The sequence below is a fragment of the Lactuca serriola genome, chromosome 1, assembly GCF_051521515.1.
Source record: "Lactuca serriola cultivar US96UC23 chromosome 1, Lser_US96UC23_V15, whole genome shotgun sequence".
Lineage (NCBI taxonomy): Eukaryota > Viridiplantae > Streptophyta > Magnoliopsida > Asterales > Asteraceae > Lactuca > Lactuca serriola.
Window position 1 is genome coordinate 31,562,141 of NC_136408.1, and position 16,756 is coordinate 31,578,896.

The 16,756-nt window shown below is 37.1% G+C and overlaps 1 protein-coding gene and 1 pseudogene across 1 annotated transcript; one reads left to right on the plus strand and one right to left on the minus strand.

The window, feature by feature from the left end:
• The first annotated feature begins 327 nt into the window (after positions 1–327).
• On the plus strand, positions 328–1,470 carry LOC145080526 (glucuronoxylan 4-O-methyltransferase 3 pseudogene; annotated as a pseudogene).
• Positions 1,471–4,587: 3,117 nt separating this feature from the next.
• Positions 4,588–6,002, minus strand: LOC145080542 (small ribosomal subunit protein eS26x-like). The gene is made up of 5 exons (XM_079023178.1): positions 5,871–6,002; positions 5,677–5,769; positions 5,162–5,246; positions 4,935–5,068; positions 4,588–4,810 (listed from the first exon to the last, which is right to left on the minus strand). The coding sequence occupies exons 1-5, from the start codon at positions 5,871–5,873 to the stop codon at positions 4,736–4,738; spliced, it is 390 nt and encodes a 129-aa protein (XP_078879304.1). The 5' UTR covers positions 5,874–6,002; the 3' UTR covers positions 4,588–4,735.
• Between the last annotated feature and the right edge of the window lie 10,754 nt (positions 6,003–16,756).

Genomic DNA, 16,756 nt, shown 5'->3' on the forward strand with positions numbered 1-16,756 from the left:
AACCCTTTTAGTCTAAGTTTTAGACTTTTATTATCTCAAAAATGTTATACGAATCAAACACATGGTGACATGGGTCGATGTGGAATACATTTTTATGAGCTCCAGATTGACCGATAGTACTCATAATTTATGTATAATTTACGCATCTGTGTCCATATATTCTCGAAGATTAAAGTAATGTCTTGTCTTTCCAGTGTTTCTCCCTTCCTTCCTACTCCAAATAATTGATCTCACTCTTCCACCACGTCTCACCCACTTCTCCCTCTCTCACTTTTTTCTATAATATATATATATATATATATATATATATATATATATATATATATATGTGTGTGTATGTGTGTGTAAGTGTAACTGTGTATATCTCTCTCTCTCTCTCTCTCTCTCTCTCTCTCTCTCTCTAAACTCTAAAGAAAAATGAGAAACAAAGGAAGCAAGTACCCCATTGCCTTCAAGCCGATCCTACTCGTCGTCTTCTTCCTCCTGGTTTTTGTTTTGGTAATATTACTCCGGTCATCATCTTTACCAACATCCTTTCAAGCTCCATCTGTTACCTCTGATTCAAACCTACCCACCACCACTAACCCAACATCTTGCCCTCCTCTGCAACACCAATTATCGGCCTCTCAAACATGCAACAAGCTTTCTCCGGCCACTGCCGAGACACTCGTTCACTACGTCACTTCAAACATAACCCCACAACAAACCTACAAAGAAATCTCCGTCAGCCTCAGGGTTCTATTGAAGAAATCCCCTTGTAATTTCTTGGTTTTCGGACTCGGTTTCGACAGTCCAATGTGGGCCACGCTCAACCACGGCGGCCGGACGGTGTTCCTAGAAGAAGACAAGTCATGGATCCAGCAAATCCAGTCAAAATTCCCGACTTTGGAATCGTACCACGTCGTGTACGACACGAAGGTGGCGCGTGCAGCGGAGCTGATGGAGATAGGGAAGAGGGAGGAGTGTAAAATGGTCGGAGATCCGAGGGTCTCTGGGTGCGATCTGGCAATGAAAGGGAACTTGCCGGAGGAGGTGTATGAAGTGGAATGGGATTTGATAATGGTGGATGCTCCAACTGGGTACCACGATGAAGCTCCGGGGAGGATGAAGGCGATTTACACGGCGGGGTTAATGGCGCGGAACAGGGAGGAGGGGGAGACGGATGTTTTTGTGCACGACGTTAATAGGGTGGTGGAAGATGAGTTTTCGAAGGTGTTTCTGTGCGAAGGGTATTTGAGCGAGGAAGAAGGGAGGCTGAGGCGTTTCACAATACCAAGTCACAGGACTCGGTCTGGTAGACCGTTTTGCCCTCTTTAGATCTAATTTGTTATGGTATGTATCATTGTGATTTCATGCTTATTTGTTTACCTTTGATATTTTATCACCAAATTATTTTTTCAAAATCTCATGTCAATTTCTTTATGAAAGAATCATGAATTTAGGCGCTTAATATGAGAGTATATTTGATCATAGTTAAGGGTTTTTTTTTTCTCTTCAGAAGTCGTGACATGAATGATTTTATTATGATATTTTAATTTTAATTAGTTTTTTTTCTTATTTTCGTATTATATTTTATAAAATCTACATTATTGTATTACTGTTATTCAATTACAAACACTTTTGTAAAATTCGATGTTAATTAAATTGATTTTTTAATAGTTCTAATGTTTCAATAACTTTTTAATGTATAATGAAATATAATGTTTGAATAAAAATTGAAAATATATATGATAATAGGAAAAATAAAAATAAGTTAATATAATACAAAAATAACGAGAGAATATTATTATTCCTTGCATTAAAGTAGAAGCTTAATCATAAGAAATAAAAAAACAAATATGAAATAGCTAAACCTTAGAAAATACATGAGGATGGGTTTGACTTTTAACATATATCTAGGTGTTTTTTAATTTTATGGGGAATGTTTTTTCTTCTAATATTATTTAAATACATTATACATATTCTACAGTAAATGTATAAAGAGCAAACCATCCAATTTTAATGTATTAAAATGAGTAGGGTCTTTTAAGTTATATTTTCTATAATCAATGAAATGAACAAAATAAACTTAAAGAGTGGATCTAATCATCAAAAAGTCATCTAGAAAATGTTTGTATTTGGCCAAGTGGTATTCAATGTTGTCATCTCTTTTTAAGATTGAGAATTGAAGTCATGTTAGGAACAAATGTGAATTTAAGAGTACTTTAACACATTCCCGAGTTGTAGCAAAGTAATGAGAGAAAAGAAAGAAAAAAAATTCTTGAGAGTTGAAGTCATGTTAGGAACAAATGTGGATTTAAGAGTATTTTAACACATTCCCGAGTTGTAGCAAAGTAATGAGAGAAAAGAAAGAAAAAAAATTCTGGTTGGTATTTCCGAGTTGAAAAGAAGTAGAAAGAAAATTAAACATTTTAAACTTGAAAATTATATCTTTTAACTTTATTAAAATAAAATTATATCTTTTAACTTTATTAAAATGTATAATAACTGTTAGCATATCAATCATTTATTGTATCAAACGAACCAATTGTTCATGCATTCAATTTGTCCGTCCTATTGCACATGTAATTCAATTTGGCAATCAGTGCGTCGAGCTTGTTTTCTCTGTTACTTAAAAAAGACACCATTTTAAAAGTTACATTTGCCTTTTATTTAAGTTATTTATATTAAGGGTAGTTTATTGAAGAATCATTGTTAGTATGGTTGTATCTTATCACTCAACTAACAGCTTAAACGAAGCTTACGCAAAGTCGCATCTATTAAAATTGACGTGTTTTTTGAAATACAATATTGTATGACTAACCTTTATTCAGTCACCATCGATGACGTTCTTATGAAAATTGAGGTGTTTTTTGAAAGAACATCGTAACCAATTTTTTACGAGAAAATGGCTTTCAATAAATATTGTAAAATGAAGGAGCAACTACAAAAAAGGAAACCAATGAACAATCCAGATTCTGTAACACAAGGACAATTTGCGTGGCCCCTATAGTCAAATCAACTCGCTTCAAACATAATTAAAGTAATTGCTTTTTTATTGATCTAAAACTTTTTATTAATGTATTTATTGCATATCATAAACTGAGTTTTAATCCATTGTTGTTTCAAACGATTATTTGTTACAAACTTAATTTTTTGTAGTCTCCAGAAAAAGATATAACAATAAAAATTCAATGAAACTAAATTGCAATTTCATAATGGCAAATTGCACTTTGGCATTAATGCCAAATAAGTTTCTCAATACCAAATTACAATGTTAAATTGTTCAAAAACTACGAAAAAAAATAAAGTTTTTTATTGTAGATATTTTTGAAAAGCAATTTCATAGCATAAATATTTTTTTCACAATGGAAAATGAAGATACTTTTGTTTCTTAAGATCCTTCTGTTTTGTGGATCTTCAAAAACTAAACAGTTCATAGTATTTACTTAGCGATATTCGGTCTGGATCTTGGATATCCCAATCTATCATTTTTATCGTAGTTTGCAACTCTTATTTCACCCCAAGGCCCAATCTCTCTTCTTTTAGAAATGTTCTTATTAAAATCAATGTTTTAAAAATCAGTTTTTCAGTTGAACTAGTATAATGATCGGTTTTCGGTTCAATCGGTTTAACCAGTTCGATCAACCGATTTCTATAAATTCACTATTTTTTTCTTATTTTCTTATACATACATACATATGTGTATAAATCAAGAATTTGAAATCAAACAACTACAAATATTAAAAATACACATAAAAACAAGTTGTCGATCGATCCAAATACATTAAAATAATACATAATCATATGTTTATATCAATCAACATACATAATAAAAAAAAAAAAATATATATATATATATATATATATATATATATATATATATATATATATATATATATATATATATATATATATATATATATATATATATATAGAAACAAAATATAGTTTTAAATAAATATAAACACAACAAAAAAATATATTACATTTTTCATATGCTTTTATTTAAAGAAATCTAAATATACACGAAAAGATCTATAAAGTTTGTAAAGTTTATTATGTAAAATGATATTTTTCCATGTGATTTTTACTTATTAAATTGGTTTAATTTAACTGGTTCAACCGGGTTTTTATAAAAACTTTTGAGTTTAGTTAAAAAAAAAAAAAAAAAAGTTTCAAATGAATGTGATTTGAAAAAATTAAAAAAAAAAGATTTCAAATGCATAAGATTCAAAAAAAAATTACTAGTTTTATAAATATGTATAATTCGCTTCCCTGGTTCAAACTTTTATAAATATGTATAATTCACTTCCCTGGTTCAAACGGTTTCAGAAATATGATAAGTTGCATCTTTTCCATCTCATTTATTATAATCTCAAAAGCAACTCTTAAGTTTGCGAGTGAATTTTTGTTTTTTTAAGCACATTTTTATTTTAATTGCATATAATTCAACTGTTAATTTGTTGTATTAGATGATAATATTATTACATACTTCAACCCAATACCACATCAACGGACTTTCCATACATAAGCTGTAATGACTAGTTACCCCCATAGCATTCCAGCATCATACCGAGAACAAATCAAACAAACAAAATCAGTTCATAGCATTCAAGTTTAATACTCATTATCAATTAAAAAAAGAAGAACACATTCTTGATGTTCAGAAGGCCAAAACCTAGAAAGCGTATAAAAAGCATAACAGAATAAAAATTCAAAAACAAATTGGAACCAGAGGCTAAATTCATCCAACCTAAGTACGAACAGGTGGAGGACCACCTGCACCTCCACCTGGGCGTGGTGCCTGACCTGCCTTAGGAAGATCATCCTGAAACAAAACAAAAAGGGTAAAAACTAATAAGTCATTTTGGAGGTGATTATATGATATTGAATAATCATAAAACATTTGAGATAATAAAACAAGATTATTATTATTGATATGACATATATACCCTTGGGCGACTGAATCGCTTTGGAGGCTCACGGTTCCTCCTATCAACACGGGATCGGACCCTAACGACCTTCGAGTGAATTGCACATGAAACACAGTACTGCATCTTCACGTATAACTTGGGAAGTGTATACTCTATAACAACAAAATAACAAAATTGTAGTCACATCGTTTGATAATATCTAATTATCTATAACATTTTAAAAACTCAATGTCAAAAGTCCTTACGTTCAAATGCACAAGCTTCTTGAACATCTCTCACAGCAGCTTGCTCCACTATGTTCCTCACAAGGAATCTCTTGATAGCCTTGTCCTGTTAATCACCATTACAATTCTTAATTATGGATTTGAATAAACCTTAAGCTAACTTCTATTCCAGGTATTTTATCACTCATTCCTTCAAAAAATCGAAACCTAATCGACTATGTAAACATTTCAGCAGATCGCTCAAACCAGTTGCAGGTCATTTCTCATTCGTTCCATCAAAGAATTCTTAACCGGTCTGATAGAAATCTACGATCTAATGTGCTTCAGATGCTTTAGCTAACAAAGAGATAATAAGGGGATCCTACAAATTATTGGGATCCAATCGTAACATTATATTCGAAAAACTGCAGAAACTATATCATATGATCTCTAGACTACAAATGCATACATAGAGATCAATGTCGTTGCAATTAGAACAATCGCCATGTGTTCAAATTAATTGAATATTATAAGCAAGGCAAAGAGCGAGAAGAGACCTTAGGGCAACACTTGCCGCAGTTAGAGCAGCGAATGAACTTGACATGGCCACGACCATGCTTGTTGCGTCCGCCATTCCTTCGTTTGAAAGTCTACACAGATAAATCCAAATTTTAACAAAATCAGTTCACTTGAATTATAAGATTATTAGGATTCGTTAATCGTGAAAACTAAATTCAGGCAAATAACAGACCATATTGCCAAGATCCTTTAGCGGTTTCCCCCGTCGACAAGGATGCCGGCGTCTGCTGCTCTCTTGCTTCTTTCTGCAACGTAGAAAGGTTTTATATGGTTGTTCTTTTGAAACCCTAGTCGGCCCATGAGTGCATCTAATAAAATCCGCTAGTTTATTTGGGATCTAGTTGGTGGTCATTTCTATTGGGTTTATTTATTCTTTTGAAAAAATTTAAAGCCCAATAGAAGTCCACATCGGCGCTCATTTGTTTTTAGGGATCGGAATAAGAATAGAAACAGTCTGGTTTTCTTTGTTTGGCATTTCTAGAACTAGTATCGACCTTTTTCGCACTGATCTCACGGTCTTTCCATAGGTATTTTTCGGTTTTTTGGTTTTAAATTCGAGTTTTTCTTTTAACAACAATGTGACTAACACCAAAATGATAGATTAAAATTTATTAACAATGATACACTTCTACTTCTACTTCTACTTCTCTAATAAACGAATCCTCTCTGCCACGTGTCATTTCAATCTTTGATTTTCAGCAAATGTTAAATTCCTTTTTTGCCCCTTATTCTTATAATAGTCTCGATTACATCTCCAACTCATATGATTTATGTAACAGATCTCCTATTTTAATGTTAATATTTACGTCTGCAAAGACTTGATTACTTATTATATTCAATCTTCCCAAAAATTCTATATTGAAACCGTGAATTTCAATTTTGAAATTAAATGTCATCATCTCTCCTATACTGTCGCCTATGGCATAACCATTTTTCGCCTATTCTTCTCTCTTGCTCTCCTAATCAAACCAATTAATATTGGCTGCCCTCTCTCTCTCTCTCTCTCTCTCTCTCTCTCTCTCTCTCTCTCTCTCTCTCTCTCTCTCAATACCGAATCAGAGGTACTAGAGATTTAGGTGATACTGCAAATTGCATCAACAGTTCTTGTGGTTAGTATATTAATGTTTGTCATCTCGCATGTCAGTGTCGGATGAAGATGGTGATGATGACCATCATAGCTCTTTCTCATTACTACCCCGTCTAAGGTAATTGTGTCCCATAAAACCAGCCATCCAAAGGTAATCACGATATTATTGTTGTTTATATTGCTAAACCCTATATAGTCGCAGTTTTTTAAGGGAAGGTATTGTTGGAATAGCGTCTAAGGCTGCAACTATATTAGGCAAGTATTTGACCCGATTGTGCATGGTCCTTTTGGGTTGCCTTCACCATAGCAACTTGGTAGGATGATTTATTATGAGAGAATAAATATTATTAATATATTATGAGAATAATAATATTGTTATTTGATTAATATAAGTCATAAATTAATTAGAATTAATTTGGTGACTTAAAGAGATTAATTAAATAAGAGGGTATAAACTGTCAATTGTTTGATAGTTACACTTTGGACTGTAAATCCTTCTTGGATAGGGTGGACGATTTCTAGGGCTTGGGATAAGCCACAAATCGTCCAAGGGCTTATCTTGGAAAGGATTTGGATTGCTTTGAGTAAAGGTTATCCAACTAGGGTTTAAGGGTGAAACCCTAGGAGCCTTACAAGTATAAATAGACACTTGGGGCAAAGGAAATCGGCACCTCTGCTAAAGCAAAAAACCCTGGCTGATTTCTATTTCCTCTCCTCTCTCTCAAATCATCCTCTTGCTAGTTGGTGTTTGTAAGCCATTAGAAGAGTGACATTTGTGACTCTAAAGCTCCAAGAACTAGAAGATCAAACAAGTGTTTCAAGGTATACTTCTAACTCTGATTTTGTATTGTTCTTATACTCCATTAGTCATTAGAAGTCTTGGATCTAATGCATGTTTAATTAGAGAAACCTAGATCCAAGCATTAGGGTTTGTATGTGCACATAGGAATGTTCATATGGCCAAAACCCATCAGTGGTATCAGAGCCTAGATTGGTTTCTATTAAATTGATGCATGATTGTTTGTTTCTTGCTTGCAAAATTCGAATTTTGTGATTCTAAGTCATGAACTCAACGAGTCCCATGGTGGACTCGGCGAGTTGGCCTAACTCGGCGAGTCTGAGCGTCAGGAAGGGCCAAAATCGGGATTTTTTTGATATTTATCTTATGGAAACTTGCCTTTATCATATTAGATCAACCCAAATCCGATTTTTTGATATATATGACTATAATCTTGATCTAATTAAAGATATTTATCAATTAATAAAATATTTAATTTCCTTATGTGATAATTAATTAATTATTTTGATTAAATTGGTAAATTATTTTGCAAGAAATCATTAAATAAATCAAATATGGATAATTATGGAATTAATTGTTAATTAAGATTATTTGCTATTTGATCCTCCATGTTTTAAATGTTTAAAACTTGCCCTCAAGTTTTGAAATTTATGTTTTGTGATTAAAAGTTTAATTTAGACCATTTAAATTTCAAACCCTAGAATTTTACAAGTTTAAAATCCAACCCTATACTAATATAATATTACAAGATTAATATATATATATATATATATATATATATATATATGTGTGTGTGAGTGTGTGTGTATAATTAAAATGCTAGTCTTACCGTTAGTAGGCCTCATTCACGAAGTCGGTCTATAAGGTGGGTATAAGGTTGCTGCCTATAAAATGGCGCTTAATGGGTCTACACTCACACCCACCGCTTGCTTGATCGGTGGAGGGTCGTTAGCCGAACGGGTAGGATAGGGCAACCTCATCCTCTCATTAAAAGTATAATATGAAATACAAAGTAACTACATGTTTTTCAAAATTTCCCAATCCTAGTTACTTTAGGAAAAGTGAATTGATGCAATCCCATGAAATTACACTTTGCACCTTGCTAAGAAGTTAGTGGAGCGTGTGTGGTTTACCGGCACACTAATTGGTTCTAAGAAAAGGTGGCAAAGGGTGTTTCATTGTTTATCATAGTTCGATGGAGCGTGTGTGGTTTACCGGCACATCGAATAGGTGATCGTTATAATGAAGGCATCATGTAAATTTGCATGGTAATTCACACCCGCTTTGTGATCCTCGGTATCCTAGTCACAAACAAGAGGGGCATATCGAGATTTAAACATGCCATTGAAAAGTTTCAATGAATCTCATCTAAACCTAGGAATTCTCAATACATTTAGAACTTAAAGTTATGTTTTGTGGTGGAGAATTAGTGAATCGTCATTCACTTACCTTCAAATTGTTTGCATGTTAGATTACGGCATCCCTTTTCTAATATGTAAATATTATTGTTGGATCCTAGCCCTAATTTTCTTATTGGGTGATAATTAGGGATTCATATTCTAATATATCTTTGTCCTTTCTATTTGTAGATGTCGAACGCAAACAACGCTGTTGCTAGTTCATTCACATTGATGAGCCTTTGTCAAAAGGTCACTTTTGATGGGACAAACTTTAGCGAATGGATAAGATACATTCGCACTATTGCTCGCTATGAGGACAAGGAGTATGTCCTCGACGAGAAGCTCGAGAAAATCAACCCTGAAATCGCTACTCCGGCTGAAATGACCGCTTTTGAAACTCATGAGCGTGATGCAACGAAGGTACATTGCATCATGATAGCCACTATGAACTCCGAATTCCAAAAGTCCTATGAGGACATGTACCCGTACGAGATGCACCAAGACTTGTTGGAGAGATACCACCAAAACGCGAGACAAGAGCGTTATGAGATTTTCACTAACATGATTTCCGCTAAAATGGGTCATGGAGAGTCTCTTACCGTGCACCTGCAAAAGATGCAAAGGTATGTCGACCGTCTTCGCAAGTTGAATGTTGACTTTGGGGAAGACTTGGCGATCGACATGGTGCTTCACTCTTTGCCTCCAAGTTACAATCAATTTAGGATGACCTACCATATGAACAAAGAAGAGGTCACCCTAAGCAAGCTCCAAGGTCTGTTGAGGGTCGCTGAGAGCAACTTCAAGGACAAGTCTGTTGCACCAACTCCCAATCCACCCGCTGCTCCTGTTTTGGCTATTGGACAAGGAAGGGGAAAGAAGAGGAAGGCTTCATCTAAGAACCATCGCAAGGTTAAGTCACGAGATGGTGCCTCTTCTAGTGGGACCAAAGTTGATCCTGCTAAACCCTGCCCTAACCCAAAGGAGGCAGAGTGCCACCACTGCCACAATATAGGACATTGGAAGAGAAGCTGCCCAGAGTACCTGCAAGCCATCAAGGAAGGAAAGATCAAGCCATCTTTCGCAGGTATATACACAATTAAATCTAACGATTCATCTCATGTTATTTCTTGGGTTCTTGATACCGGTTGTGGTTACCACATTTGTTCTAATGTGCAGAGACTAAGAAGAAATAGAGACGTGGAGCATGGAAGAATAAATCTAATCATGGGGAACAGAAGACCGTCGCCTGTGACCAAGATTGGAGTGTATTCTTTAGTGCTTAGGAATGGTTTATCTTTAGATTTGAACAATTGTTGTTATTCGCCAGAAATGGCTAGAAACATCATTTCATTTCATGGTTTGTTTAGACAAGGTTTTAGATTTTCTTTTAATAATGAGAATGGTTCTATTTTGGCTTATCTAAATGGTGTATTTTATTTTGAATCTATACCATGTAATGGAATTTATGAAACCGTTATGATTGTAGATAACTTAGGAAATGATGTTTTATGCATGGATTCTTCCAATAGTATGGATAGAGCATCCTTGTGGCATTGTCGTCTTGGACATGTCAACAAGAAGCGCATAACCCAACTCCAAAAGGATGGAGTGTTGGAGTCATTCGACCTTAGGGAAGATGACACATGCGAGTCTTGTTTACTTGGAAAGATGACTAAGTCACCCTTCACAAGTACGTGTGAAAGGGGTGAGGGTCTATTGGACCTAATACATACCAATGTATGTGGACCGTTTAGATCAACCACGAAGGATGGGAACCGCTTCTATGTGACTTTTACCGATGACTATAGTAGATATGGGTATATCTACTTAATCAAGCAAAAGTCAAAAACTTTTGAAAAGTTCAAAGAGTTCAAGAATGAAGTGGAGAATCAATTGGGCAGGAAAATCAAGATGCTTCGATCCGATCGAGGAGGAGAGTACCTTAGTCTTGAGTTCCACGATTATCTCAAGGAGTGTGGAATAGTTTCACAATTGACGCCACCTAGGACACCACAATTGAATGGTGTGACAGAAAGGCGTAATCGAACCTTTTTGGACATGGTTCGCTCTATGATGAGTCGTGCTTCACTATCAATCTCTTTTTAGGGGTATGCCTTAGAGACTGCCACCCATATCCTTAACCGAGTCCCTACTAAAAAGGTTGCCAAAACACCTCACGAGATGTGGACAGGGAAAGCTCCCTCGTTGGCACATATCAAGGTTTGGGGTTGCGAGGCTTTCGTAAGACGAGATACTCACGACAAGCTCGAACCTCGTAGTGAGCGATGTATTTTCATCGGCTACCCGCAGAAATCCTTTGGATATCTCTTATATAGACCGAAGGACAATGTTGTCTTTGTTGCGAGGAGAGGAGTTTTCCGAGAGCGAGAACTCATAAGACAAGGAGACAGTGGGAGGCAGATCGAGCTTGAAGAGATTCAAGAATCGATAGATGAAGGAACCTCTACCGCTGGCACTCAACCCGAGGAGGAAACTCCGGTTGAACCGATTGACGAATCCTTACCTCTTAGACGTTCCGAAAGAGTTAGAGTTCAACCCCAGTTTTATGGTTTTCATATTACTACCGAAGGGGACACGTATATTAGTGATGGTACACTACTAAACCTTGATGAACCTAATAGCTATAAGGAAGCCAAGGCAGGCCCGGAGTCTGCGAAATGGAAAGAGGCAATGGATAGCGAGATCTAATCCATGTATGATAACCAAGTTTGGAATTTGGTTGATAATGTGCCCGGACGTAAGACCGTTGGGTGCAAATGGGTCTTCAAGAAGAAGACCGACGTGGATGGAAACGTACACACGTATAAGGCACGATTGGTTGCGAAAGGGCTTTACTCAAACTCCCGGAGTTGACTATGATGAGACATTCTCACCAGTTGCGAAGATAAAGTCTATTAGAGTGATGCTAGCTATTGCCGCATTTCATGATTATGAGATTTGGCAAATGGATGTCAAGACCGCTTTCCTTAACGGAAAGTTGGCTAAGGATGTACACATGGCTCAGCCAGAGGGGTTTGTGGATCCGAAGCATCCGAATAGAGTGTGTAAGCTTGAGAAGTCCATTTATGGACTTAAGCAAGCATCTCGCAGATGGAATCTTTGTTTCGATGAGAAAGTCAAAGAGTTTGGATTTGTACGAAGCGAAGATGAATCGTGTGTATATGTCAAAGACAGTGGGAGTATAGTAAGCTTCCTCGTTCTATATGTCGATGACATATTACTCATAGGAAACGACATCCCGACTCTGCAGAAAGTTAAGTCCTGGCTCGGGAAATGCTTCGCTATGAAGGACCTCGGAAAAGGCTTCTTATATTTTGGGAATAAGGATAGTAAGAGAAGGAAGTAAGAGACTAATAGGACTTAGTCAGTTACTTAGAGAAGGTACTAAAACGTTTTAGTATGGAAAACTCGAAGAAGGGAGAATTACCGATACAAAGTAATGCCAAGTTGAGTAAGACTCAAAGTCCGAGTACCGAAGCTGAAATATCATAAATGAGCCGAGTACCATACGCTTCCACAGTTGGCTCAATCATGTATGTTATGACTTGTACTCGCCCTGATGTAGCCTTTGCTTTGAGCATGGTTAGCAGATATCAAGGGAATCCTGGCAGAGCCCATTGGATTGCGGTTAAGAATATCCTTAACATTTGATGATTAAATAAAGGAGTATTATTTATGAGTAATGTTACTGTCTTGTGTTAATTATTTAACTATTGTTTCATTTTTGCATGTTTTGACTTCCAGAATAATTGAATTTATTAAGAATAATCGCATTATTCAAATTGTCCACAATCGTTCATATGTTGGAAGTAGATATGAATGAAGATTGTCATGAATCGGTGTGTAGATTGTCTAAATGGTATTAGACATAGCAAAGGGTTGCTGCAACGTTCATGAGTGCTTATGAACTGGTTTTGAGCATTGGAACAAACCCGCGCTTGTTGGAATCACCTTATGGAATATGATATAAAAGGGTGATCGCAAGACGATAATATCATATAGTCTTAAAACCTAGATATATGGTTTGTTATTTGTTAATTGGTTGTACATTGATGATGCGAAAACGCATCAGTAACTCGGTGTTATAAAACACATTGTTGTGTATAGTTGATTAATGAATAAGTAAATGCATATAAGTCGAAGTTTATCTGTAACTTTTATCCCAAGAGGGTAAAAGCGATATGTTAGCCGCTCGATGATTTGATTTGACTTATGTGTCGGGCCCGGTCAGAACTGAATTGATGTGTTCGATTAAGTTCTATGTCAAATGAATCGGAGATCGAGAAACCAAATGCTAGACTAATTATTCCATAGAATTGTCAGTATGATATCTAACAGATGACTGTACGATCTCTTATCTAAAGGACAAGATTGATTAGAGTAGAGTTTGACAGCGTCTTTGAGAGCTACGATTGCAAATCGAATTGTACTTGTGCATATAGTTACTAGACTTATCCAAGTGGGAAACTGTTGGAATAGTGTCTAAGGCTGCAACTATATTAGGCACGTATTTGACCCGATTGTGCATGGTGCTTTTGGGTTGCCTTCACCATAGCAACTTGGCAGGATGATTTATTATGAGAGAATAAATATTATTAATATATTATGAGAATAATATAAGGAATAATAATATTGTTATTTGATTAATATAAGTCATAAATTAATTAGAATTAATTTGGTGACTTAAAGAGATTAATTAAATAAGAGGGTATAAACTGTCAATTGTTTGATAGTTACACTTTGGGCTGTAAATCCTTCTTGGATAGGGTTGGACGATTTCTAGGGCTTGGGATAAGCCACAAATCGTCCAAGGGCTTAACTTGGAAAGGATTTGGATTGCTTTGAGTAAAGATTATCCAACTAGGATTTAAGGGTGAAACCTTAGGAGCCTTACAAGTATAAATAGACCCTTGGGGCAAGGGAAATCGGCACCTCTGCTAAAGCAAAGAAACCCTGGCCGATTTCTATTCCCTCTCCTCTCTCTCAAATCATCCTCTTGCTAGTTAGTGTTTGTAAGCCATTAGAGGAGTGACATTTGTGACTCTAAAGCTCCAAGAACTAGAAGATCAAACAAGTGTTTCAAGGTATACTTCTAACTCTGATTTTGTATTGTTCTTATACTCCATTAGTCATTAGAAGTCTTGGATCCAATGCATGTTTAATTAGAGAAACCTAGATCCAAGCATTAGGGTTTGTATGTGCACATAGGAATGTTCATATGGCCAAAACCCATCAATTGTTAGGTTTAACGAAATTAAAATCTATCACTTCATTTCATCATGTTTCATATCTGCTTTGATAAATCGATTGTAACCATTTCTTCAATTTCCATGTTGCAGCACATGCACGTGTTGATCTCCTTGCACTAATTGACGACATTGTTCCTCTAAGAATCACGGGGGATTCTATATGCACCCGATGTAGCACCCGGTTCCTGGTACGTAAATGTTATTTGAGTATTTCCTTTCTTTTAGCCTTGGACTCGGCGAGTCATAGGTCCGACTCGCCGAGTGGATGCGGGACCCGGGACACGTTTAAGTTGGCGACTCGGCGAGTCCATATCCTGGACTCGGCGAGTCACAACTGTTGGATGAAACCCTAAGTTTCAGGGGTTTGCACCCTATTTAAGCGACTTATCCGCCCCAGGCCAGCCCCCATTCTCTCCCCAGAGCTCCCAACCCTCGTTTATGCTTGTTCTTTGAAGAATTGAAGCTTTGTTGTGTGCTTTTGAAGGTTTTGAAGGAGGAAGGAAGTAGATCCAGAAGAAGGGAAGCCATCCAGGCATTATTGTGTTCTTCCAGCAGTTCCTTTGAGGTATAACCCGTTTTCCCCATGATTCTTTGCTTAGTACTTCATTTAGGTCTTTCTTGGACAAATCCCCAAGCTTGTATGTGCATTATATGTCGTAATAAGATGTTTGGCCTCTGGATCTAGGCAAGATTGAGCTCCAGGAGCTCAGATCTGTTAGCTTTATGGCCCCATGTTGCTTGTTCACCCTAGATCTACCCTTTTGAGACATTTTGAGCCCTAAAATCCATATTGGTGAATATCCACACGTAAAGTTGGAAACTTTACGTGTGATTCGTGTCCTAGAAGTCCAGATCTGTGAATGGCATGGACTAGAATCGAGCAAATCTGTGTATTTAGTGGGTGCATGGCAACGACTCGGCGAGTCGTTCATATGACTTGGCGAGTCTGTTCGCGAGTCTCCGAGTTTGTCCCCTTTTCGTAGTGTCGAGTGAACAGTGAGTCACGGGGTGTGGCTCAGTGAGTCGGAAGATGAACTCATCTATGGAGGTACTCGGCGAGTCAATGCCCTGACTCGGCGAGTTCAAGGCAATCTCCTTAGATCAAGAACAGACTCGGCGAGTTGTTCATACAACTCGGCGAGTCGCAGCATAAGTGTTCTTCGGACGAAGATGGACTCGGCGAGTTGTTCATACAACTCGGCGAGTCTTAGCATAAGTGTCCGTCGGATGAAGATGAACTCGACGAGTTGTTCATACAACTCGGCGAGTAGGATGAAGGACTTGAATATTGGTTTAGAAGGTGAACTCGTCGAGTCGTCGCCTAACTCGACGAGTAGGATCGGGATTCAGGGCAGTCGTTTGGGTAGGGACTCGGCGAGTTGGAAAGCCAACTCGGCGAGTCGGGTCAACTGAAAGTTGACCCTAACTTTGACTTAGGGCGTGGTCAGGGGTAAAATGGTCATTTTACCCAAAGGTCAGTGAGCAGTGTTTGATTGAGTATGTTGTGGGAATTGCAGCCGGAGGATTTCCGGAGCAGCAGCAGCAGCAGTAGGCAGTCAGTTCCCGATCAGATCAACAGCTACTTCGAGGCGAGTTACCTTCCAGTAGCGGTGGGTCTACGGCCACAATGCCGACCCACCAGTAGGAGTTATTTGTAGATGTTTGTCTCTGTGATATTCATCTAGGTATTGCCTGCGTTATGTTATGTGCTAGTATGATATGATGTTATGTGCTAGTGACAGTAGGGGGAGATAGTCCCCGAAGTATCCGGTCGGTAGGACCGAAGGGGAGGCCATCATCCAGATATGCTAGGCAGTATCCGGTCGGTAGGACCGAAGGGGAGGCCAACACCCAGATATGCTAGGCAGTATCCGGGCGGTAGGACCGAAGGGGAGGCCAGCACCCATATATGCTAGGCAGTATCCGGTCGAAAGGACCGAAGGGGAGGCCAGCACCCAGATATGCTAGGCAATGTCCGGTCGAGAGGGCTGAAGGGGAAGGTCGGGCACCCAGATATGCCTGACAATATATGTATGTTATGAGATTATTTGGTATGTGGTACGGTGGGGGAACTCACTAAGCTTTGTGCTTACAGTTTTCAGTTTTGGTTTCAGGTACCTCCTCAGCTAGGGGAAAGGAGTCGACGCGGTAGCAGCATGTCACACACACACTCTCTGGTTTCCGCATTTACGAGATTCTCTGGGGTTTATACTCTGATATTTTGATTGGTTGTATGATTTGACTTTTAGACACGGTTTACGTTGTATCATGGTTTGATCAAACAATGTTTTAATTATTAAAGTTTTCTAAAATAATGTTTTAAAACGAAATTTTTGGACGTGAAAATTTGGTCGTTACACCCGATTAAAACCATCTTTAAAAGTCAAAATGGTTTTGACTCATAGTAACCCAATTTGATGGGACAAATGCTGATTAATTAATTCATATAATAAAGATATGCAATAGATGTCTTCATCTTTAATTTACCGTTAGATACTAAAA